This window comes from Trichechus manatus, unplaced genomic scaffold, assembly GCF_000243295.1.
Source record: "Trichechus manatus latirostris isolate Lorelei unplaced genomic scaffold, TriManLat1.0 scaffold00164, whole genome shotgun sequence".
Taxonomy (NCBI): Eukaryota; Metazoa; Chordata; class Mammalia; order Sirenia; family Trichechidae; genus Trichechus; species Trichechus manatus.
The window spans coordinates 5425964-5436078 of NW_004444100.1; the positions used below are offsets into that span (position 1 = coordinate 5425964).

At 41.4% G+C, this 10115-nt stretch overlaps 1 protein-coding gene across 1 annotated transcript in view; it reads left to right on the top strand.

The window, feature by feature from the left end:
* The window catches only part of TPH2 (tryptophan hydroxylase 2), a 132836-nt gene extending 129908 nt beyond the window's left edge, over positions 1-2928 (top strand). The window contains exons 10-11 of the mRNA XM_004386453.2: positions 2354-2487; positions 2620-2928. Coding sequence (XP_004386510.1) covers positions 2354-2487; positions 2620-2794 — 309 coding nt within the window. The 3' untranslated portion in view covers positions 2795-2928. The remainder of the gene's footprint in view (positions 1-2353; positions 2488-2619) is intronic.
* Positions 2929-10115: the final 7187 nt, after the last annotated feature.

Sequence of the window (10115 nt, forward strand, 5' to 3'; positions counted from 1 at the left end):
GGAGCCCTGGTGGTGTGGTGGTTAAAGCACTTGGCTGCCAACTGAAAGGTTGGCAGTTCAAACCCACCAGCTGCCTGATGGGAGAAGGATGTGGCAGTCTGCTCCCATAAATAGTACAGCCTTGGAAACCCAATGGGATAGTTCTACTCTGTCCTATAGGGTCACTATGAGTTGGAATTGAATCAGTGGCAATGGGTTTTTGGTTTGGTTCTACTTTTGTTCTGACACCAGCGGCACATGCTACACTTCTTCTTCTGACTCTAACCACCTGGAGCTAGAACAGAGCTCACGAGTTAAAAGACATAGTCCTCCAGACTGCCAAGTCTACCCAAGACCTCAGATGCCAGCCACAAGCTTGGGAGTCCCCACAACACCTTCATTTCTAACCTGCTGGCTACAAATTGGATTTTTTCCCACTACCTCTTCAGGATGCCACTGTAAGTTCAGGGGTCCCCAAGACCCCCCTCTCTTCTGACTTGTTGGCTACAAATTTGGGGGTTTCATCTACTTCCTCAGGACACCTGCCATAAGCTCAGGGGCGCCCAGAGATCCCTCACTTCTGACCTGCTGGCTCCCACTACTCCCTTGGGTTTGGTAATTCACTAGAATGACTCATAGAGCTCACAGAAAGTGCTATACTTGATTACAGTCTTATTATAGTGAACATGATACAAATGAAGCGATGCATAACGCAAGGTCTGGGAGGGTTCCCAACATGGAGCTTCCACGTCCCAGAAAGGGACACACTACCCTCCCATGTGCATCAATGTCTTTCACCCGTGGAGTTTCCGTATCCAGAGCCTTTACTGGGGCCTCATTATGTAATTCAAACTCCAGCCCTCCTCCCCTGAGGCTGATATCATGTGGCGGGCCTTTCTGGCATAGCTAACCCCAAACCCAGGATGAGTCATAAACTCCCTTTGGTGTGGAGTCTTCATCAAAGACACTTCAATCATTGGGGTAAGTCCAAGGTTTTAGAGGTTATCTCCAGGATCTAAGGACAAAGACCAAATTCTCTGAGTAAAGTTAACCCCACAGTTACCCAGTTAGATAGCGACAGCCTAAGTCTTCTAACTCTCAGTTCAAGGCAGTTTCAGTTAACCCTTTTCTCATTCTTTCTGCCTCTGTTTCCCAACTAATTCACCACGAAATTAAGGAAAACATAGAATCTAGGGAAGTATTTCTCAAAACTTAGTTTACAACCACTTATATCAGTGTCACTTTAGATGGCTTTAAAATGCAAATCTCTAAATCTCACCAGAAACAAACCAAACCTGTTGCTGTGGAGTCGATTCTAACTCATATAGGACAGAGTAGAACTGCCCCACAGGGTTTCCAAGGAGCGGCTGGTGGATTCAAACTGCCAACCTCTTGGTTAGCAGCTGAGCTCTTAACCACTGCGCCGCCAGGGCTCAGAGTCTCACCTAGACCTACTAAGTAAAGTTGTGGCCTGGGTATCTGCATTTTTCACAAGCTCCTCAGTAATTCTTGCGCATATTAAATATAAGACCTATTGATCTAGGATCAGTAAATAGGCAGGCGGCATGTGTCAAGAAATGGCAACAAACTTCTGTCATCACTGAATTTATCTGGAGAATACAGATACGCATAATTCCTTGCTGTTCTTAGTGCCAGCCACGTAGTGAGCAAAACAGAGCTAATGATGGTTCAAAGAGTAATTACACCCGCTTTCCCATTTTCCTAATGTCTGCTCTGGGCATAACTATAACTGTTAATATTAGCTCCTTTTTTCCCCACCTGGCAGTATTTATGTGCTGTATATTGCTCTGCTGTACTTGATGGAAGGTAAATGAATGCTTGCAAGTATCCTCAAATATACAGATCCACTACAGATTCTGTTGGTACACAGTACCTGGCCTCAAAACGTCTTTCAATGACTCCACAAATAGTTCAGTCAGAGCCCCAATTACCTCTCCACGCAGGTAATTATTACTTCTGCCATTTAAATGAAATTTCAATACATTGCTGATAGCAATAAATATATGAGTGTGTTTATGCTCTCCCTGCTTCTTCTTACAGCAGAGATTTAAAATTCCACTTTGCTCGAGGTATAGCTCTGAACTGTCCTTCAGTATGAATTTGGCTGATAATAAATAAAATAATACCATACTCTCATTTTTTTTCCCTCAGCACCTAATAGATTAAAGAAAGAATCGAACTAACAAACAAAAAACACCCAATTTACCCTGCACATGGGAGAGCTTCTTATTTCATGGTAGACTAGCAACTGAGTAGTTCTGCAGGCATAATGAGCTATCGAATGCGTTGTAGAAATGTGATGTCATGGCCCTTTGGAAGTCTCATTACGGAGGTTTTGTGGTATCTTTTGCAGCACGCTCTTTCTGACAAGGCGTGTGTGAAAGCCTTTGACCCAAAGACAACCTGCTTACAGGAATGCCTTATCACCACCTTCCAGGAAGCCTACTTCGTTTCAGAAAGTTTTGAAGAAGCCAAAGAAAAGATGAGGTAAACTTGTTTTCCTTCCATCTAGAGAAAGTCACTTTTTAATTTTCTGGCTCTGCTGCTTACTTCTATCTATGTATGTCTTGTACCAGTGGGGGTTGATCACATATCCTTCTATTTCTGTTTATTCTGCAGGGACTTTGCAAAGTCGATTACCCGTCCCTTCTCTGTATACTTCAATCCCTACACACAGAGTATTGAGATTCTGAAAGACACCAGAAGTATTGAAAACGTGGTGCAGGACCTCCGCAGTGATTTGAACACAGTGTGTGATGCCTTAAACAAGATGAACCAATATCTGGGGATTTGACGCTTGGGACCAGTGTTGTTGCCTGCATGATCTTTTCGGGGTTTAGAAGCAATTCAGTCAATGTCATATAACACCAATAACTTTCTGTATCCTGGCTAGGCTAGGAAGCATGCAATTCTGTGTATCTCTACCCGCTCATAATTTACTGCGTTAATGTGCGAAACATCACAAGGAACCCAGTGACAGATAACTACTCATTGTATGAAAGATTGTAATATGTATAAATGTCTTAAATAGATTTGACATTCTTGCTTAGTGTCCTTAACCAAACTGCATCTGTTTAAAGTTTGTAACTAATAGCCCTCTTATGATTCTAGCTTATGGGCTTTTCTTCCTTGAATTTAAGCCTTTCCTCTGTGTTCATTAGATAAAATGAAAATAGCAGTGAGGCTGTTTCTATTTTCAATGGTATCAGTGTTTTCACAGCATTGTTTGAGATAAACCCAGAACTGTATGAAACTACCTGCCATGGATTGAATTGTGCCCCCCAAAATATGTGTCAACTTGGCTGGGTCATGATTCCCATTATTGTATGATTGTCTACTATTTTATCATCTGATGTGATTTCCCTATGTGTTGTAAATCCTATCACTATGATGTAATAAGTTATATTGGTGAGATCTACAAGATTAAATAGTGTCTTAAGCCAATCTCTTTTGAGATAACAAAAGAGAGAAGTGAGCAGAGAGACATGGGGACCTCATACTACCAAGAAAGCTGCTGGGAGCAGAGAACATCATTTGGACCTGAGGTTCCTGCACTGAGATGCTCCCAGACCAAGGGAAGACTGATGCATCACAAGGACCTTCCTCCAGAGCCAACAGAGAGAGAAAGCCTTCGCTTGGAGCTGGCACCCTGAATTGGGACTTGTAGCCTACTGGACTGTGACAGAATAAAATTCTCTTTGTTAGAGCCACCCGCTTGTAGTATTTCTGTTATAGCAGCACTAGATGACTAAGACACTGCCCATCACAACAATAAAAGGTTCAGTATTCTGTTTCAAAAATTGTTGTGGTAACCCAGTAGTGGGAATGATTTTTAGATTGAGTATTTATACAATGCAAGAAAAAAGAACTTTGCATTGACCTTGTAGAAACTGAATTACGGCATGCTTCCCAAAGTATCTTGGAAGATATACTTTCAGAAGGACATTAGAAATACTAAAAAGCCAGTTGCTGTAAAGTCAGTTCTGACTCACGGCAATTTCAAGTGTATCAGAGTAGAACTGTGTCCCACAGGGTTTTCAATGGCTGATCTTTTGGAAGGAGGTCACCAGACTTTTCTTCCTATGTACTTCTGAGTAGACTCCAACCTCCATTCTTTTGATTAGCTGCTGGTTAGCAGCTGAGTGCGTTAACTGTTTGCACCACCCAAGCACTCCTGGAAATACTCAACAGTGGAGAAGAAATCTTGGCGCTATGAATTTTACCCTGGAATAAATTGAGTTATCATGCTCAGGTGTATGACCCATTTCTTTGGTTAGAGGATAATAAAATCATAAAGCTATGGAGATTTTCACTGAATTCAAAGTTGTAGAAATTGAGTTTTAGAGAGGCTAAGTGACTTGCCAAAATTGCACAGTTGGTTGTGCACTAACCTTCACAGTCCATTGCATCCTGCTCTTGGATTGCTGAGAAGTTAAGCCTAGGGTATGCATGTGTTTATGTGTAGTCAGAGAAGGGAAACTAACATCTATCAAAACTAATGTTTAGGACTTGGTTTGTGATCAAGAATTGCCAATATTTCAGATGTGTCCTCTCTTAACCCCAAACCAGGCTAGATCTCTGGGAGGTTGTCCACTTTTCCAAAGTTTTCTCAAAATCTGGGTAACTTTGGGCAAACTTTAGTGATATACTACATATTTTGGTGGTCCTTGCAATAAGTGTAATTAGTTGATTGAATGAACAAATAAAAAGCTACTGGGTGAGTGAATAAATTCCATCATCTTCTGATTTCTTCACCAAACACAAACACTGTTTCTCTGATTCTGCTTTTGGTAGTACAGAATACGGAGTAGGGGTGGAAGGGATGAGAAAAAATAGAGAAGAAAAAACTCAGGAAATAATTTTGAAGTCAGCCATTCAAAAACATTTACTTGAGCAATGTTATGAATTGAATTGTGTCCCCCCAATATATGTGTTGTAAATCCTAACCTCTATGCCTGTGGTTATAATCCCATTTGGGAATGGGTTATCTTTGTTATGTTAATGAGGCAGGATTAGTGTAGGGTGTGTCTTGAGTCAATCTCTTTTGAGATATAAAAGAGATTAAACAAACAGGTGAATGAGCTGAGGTGGGGAAAGAGAGATGTCAAGCCACACAAAGATTGCCCAGGAGCAGAAGCTCAGAAGACACAAGGACAATTTCCTCCAGAGCCGACAGAGAGAGAAAGACTTCCCCTATAGCCAGCACCCTGAATTCACACTTCTAGTATTCTAAACTGTGAGAAAATAAATTTCTGTTAGTGAAAGCCATCCACCTGTGGCATTTCTGTTACAGCTGTGCTAGATAACTAAGACAAGCAATTTCCAAAGATGTTCTTTTAATAAGAAATTACATATAATTTGAAATTAGTTCATACTCTTGAATGGGGCCCATTATGAATCAGAAATTTCTGAACTAAATGTATTCAAGAAGAACATAGGAAAGAGTTAAAATATACATCAGGAAGAGGTGAAATTAAGATGAAAATTCAAAGTTTTGGTTATCTTAATTATTGAAAACATTTCATTTTTGAGGGATTCTCAGAACAATTTGAGTTTTTGAGAGGGGATGTGGTAGATGGAATGTGAGGGTCATGCAATTTAAGTATTCTTCTAGGTTAAGGGGGTAGTGCCTTGAAAAATTATTGGTGGGGGGGGGGAATGATGAGCAAGTGTACCAAATTAAAAGGATCTAGAAGGAGAAAGTAGTGAGTATTTCAATAGTTTTATAGATCCATAGATGCATAGTTTCTTATATCGTGCTCTGCGAGATCCAGGTGACCCTGAATAACAAAACAGTAATTAAACAAAATAATCCAGAAAGTTCCAGAACTAGTTGCTGAGTTTTCTCAGAGGAGAAAATTGGCTAAGAAACTGTTAATTTCTATCTTCCATGTTGTTTCCCTAATTCAGTGTCACTTTAGATAAAAGTCCTAGAGTTCTGTTATTTCTTTCATTAAAAAACAAAACAAAACATAAATAGCTAACATGCTCTTACCTTCAGGCCCCATGAAAGGGGCTTAGCTAAATTTATTTAAAGAAGAATTATATTTAATTGCAAACCAATCCCTCAACAAAAATGACATTTGAGCTCTCTTATGATGGCTTATAGTGGAAATGGCAGTTTTCTTACATGTGCAAAATCTATCCTTTTTCGAAAATAGAAGAGTTGCAAAGCAAATAGGCTTTCCCACAGAGCTTATATAGGTATCATACAAGGAGGAGGAATTACTTGATTCTTTTTAGATTTGTTCTCCATTCGGAAAAGCAGTAACCATGGTTTTCACTGTGTGAAACAATGGAAGCATGATTTTTATTTGTTGTGAGCATTTAACTTGCAAATGCTGTTACAACTAATGGTGGGAAAAATCCTATGAAATTTAATAGCTGTCATAGGAAACGGGGTGGCAGAAAAAGTTCCCGAATGGAAATTGTGCAACAAAATAATTGCAGCCAGCTTCTTGTCATATCTGATACCTGCTTAGTGTAACCATTTGTCTCAATTATGCCTCATGACTTAAAGCTAAATTAAATAGATCCAAGGGCAATTATAAATTTAAAGACACTTGCTTACTGTCATCACACTGTGAGGTTCTACTTTATTTTGGCTTTGCTGCTGACTTCTGTAATCAGCTAATCAGAAATCAACACAAGGTTCCTAGGCAAGACCAGGTTTTTTATGCATCACACTTCGCAAAAGACAGCCAGAATCTGATTAGTCCAGTTTTCTTCTTGAAGCATTTTTGTCTGCTATGAATTAGGGTCAGGCATCTAATATATTATTGGATGATCAGTTTATTTGGCATTATAGGGAATAATCAACTGTTGATAAATTACACCTTTTAAAAATGGGGAACTTTAATCCAAGGTTTTTTTTTTCTTACATTAGTGGTAAAGACTGTGAGATTTGGGTTTCTGGCTTAGTTTCATTTATTTTCTGTGTAATTTAGAAACAATGCTTTATAGAGACAATATATCTGTGTTTGCTTTGCTTGCATATAGTAAATGGGCCTGACCTAATGAATGTGAAGTATTGCAACATCTACCAACATGAAAAGTCTAAAATGAAAACAGTCTACTTTAACATGGAAGCAAATAGAAATACAAAGTTTCATTTTCAAATGGAGTCATGGCTCACATCATCTCATTTTCTTCCTTTGAGAAGGAAAACATTAACACAAGAAGTAGTTGTTCTCCAATTCCTTTGCTCTAATTTTCAACTCTAAAGTATCAAGCACTGATGTTTACTCTCATGAACCTTGTCTTACTTATAATGAAAAAGAAAGCAGCCCAGAGTTTTCCACTGTGTCTGGGTTTTTTTCCCCCCAATTTCCATAGACATTCTCGTATTTTGGGAAATGATTCTTATGCAGATTGCCATATTCTGGAAAGAGTCAAGGGAATTAATAGTGGAACACTGCTTCTTCTAATACTAGATGTACATATGTTCAAGATAAACCAGTTCTGGAACATGAAATGGTGATTCTTTATAATATGACTGGTTGTTATTCTTGAGAGCCATCAAGTGGATTTTTGATGCATAGCAATCCCATGTGACAGAGTAGAACTGCCCCATAGGGTTTTCTAGGCTCAGAATCCACTCTATGCTAACGGGTTTGTTTCTCGCTAATCTCTATGGAAGCAGATCGCCAGGTCTTTCTCCTGTGGAGCCACTGGGTGGGTTGGAACCACCAAGCTTAAGGATAGCAGCTGATCACTTAACTGGTGTGCCACCAGGCCTCCTTTGATGTAACTTGGGGGTCTCAAAAACAGGCCACTCTTAGAATGTATCAGACACTGAGGATGCCGTGGTGAACAACACAGAGGAGACTCATGCCCACTTGGAACTTACATTTTAGTGGGGTGATACACCAGATGGTTTGCGTCGTGGCACGTTTTATGAAGGAAATTATCATGGTAATATGTTAAAGAACAATGTGGGGAACAGAGTATGGGGAAATGGGGAAGGCTTTTCTGACCAGTAACTATGGGATGAGAAGAAGCCAGGCATGAATAAGGCTCTGGAAAGAGTGTCCCTGGAAGAGGGAGCAGCAAGACCAAAGGCGTAACTGAGGTTGATGTGTTTGAGGAAGAGCTAGATTGACAATGGGCTGGAGTGGAAGGAGAAGAGGGCAGTGTGGGAGGTAAGGACCAGATAATGCAGGGCCTCACAGGGGGCAGTTGCACTCTAAATGGAGTGGAAAGCCGCTGAAGAGCTGTAAGCAAGGCAGTGACAAGATCTGATTTACATTTTTAAGAGCTCACTCTGGATGCTGCATGGTAGGGGATTGCAGGGGGGTTGGAGGATGTGGTGGGGACAGGAATAGGACCTGTGAAACCGGTTAGGAGGCCATTGCAATACTGGGATCTGAGAAGTCAGTATCTCGCTGGACTACCTGTGGATGTTATTAAAAATAGCTGTACAGTCATGCGCTACCTAACATCGCTTTGGGCAATGTCTGACCCAATATAAGCCCACAGCCCGGCGCGCACCCTCTAAGGGATGCCCACAGCTCCAGTCAGCAGTGAGCCCGCCCGGGAGACCCCACCTGTGGGAACAGGTGCCCCTGCCACTGGGAGGAGTAGGGCCAGATTCTGAATGCCCAAGGTCGGCAGGCATCGGGGGCCAGCGGGGTGAGAGCGCTGGGTCGCCGAGACCACTCCCCTGCTGCCCTGGCCCAAACCTGGAGCCTCCTTGCTGTGACCTTCATGGGGCTGCAGGGTTGGAAAGGTAATGCAGGACCTGATGGAGCACTCACTTGAGGTGTCTGTAGCGGGAGCTGCCTCACTGCCCGCAACAAAGTGGCCCAGATGGTGTCCCCCAAAGCTCCACATCCTGCAGACCCAGGTGTTCGCACAATGTCCAAATCACATAATATCCTATTTCGCAGAATGTATTGTGGACGTTAAGCAACACATGGCTATAAATAAGTTACAAAGCTAAGTGGGTAGGCGAGGACCGTCAGATGGAACACTGGGGGAAGGTGGAATAACTGGTACCTGGCTGATACTCATTTGGCTGGAAAGGCAGCCATCTAATGTCATCCTGGAAACCCTGGTGGTGTAGTGGTTAAGCGCTCCGGCTGCTAACCAAAAGGCCGGCAGTTCGAATCCATCAGGCTCTCCCTGGAAACCATATGGGGCGGTTCTACTCTGTCCTAAGGGTCGCTATGAGTCGGAATCCAATCGACAGCACCCTGTTTTTTTAAATGTCATCCTTTGTCTTTCACAGATACTTAAAGCTTGTTTTGACAAAACAACATCATGTTAAACTTTCCCTGCCCAGCTCTTAAGGACAAAGATCCAGGCTGGAAAGCTAATGCAATTTTTTTCCCTTGTGACTCACAGATTGTCACTACATAAGCAAAAATGAAAGCAAAGAATGCAGCATTATTGGTGAATATTTGTGGTGCTGACATATAGGGTAATTCAGGACAAAAAAAAGAAAAAAAAAACACTTTCAGGCCAGGTAATTAGTTGTGTTCATTGTCCAATCTGGCCATTTCTGCAGGGACAGCCATATAAATTTAAGGGAATTGGTTAAGTCTATTTCCACTCTTCTCATTGCCTCACATCTCCCCAAATGTATATCTCAGATGTCACAGGAAGGGTTCCCTTGCTGCGATTTCTTCCTCTCTCCAAGAATGATGGGTCTGGTGCAGCAGCTGGAAGTACATTTTCTTCTTTGGAAAGACAGCAGTGAGCCTGATGCTCTACCTAAGGGCATCTGTGATTATGGTGCCTGCAAACAGCATTCTCATAATCCAGTCTAGATACAATTATTATGATTGAACAACACAAACATCTGACAGAGATGTGGGCAGGGTAATTTGAAAGCTAGATGGCACAAAGAAATCAAGTTCATTTTCTGTCAAAATCAGATCTTTAAAATAGATGGAAAAGCTAGCTCTCATTTCATAGGTTGAGAAAGATAATATTAATCATAAAAGGTGGTATAGGAATTTCCCCATCCCTCCCTCACTCCTTCCAGATCTCTTGTAGTCTTCTTACCTTTTAGTTTTCTCATTTACATGGAACTAGCAAGATGCTGATTCAGTAGGTCTATTATTCCCATAGGTTTGCAAACCACTGAACACATCTGAAGTACAGCTTGCCCC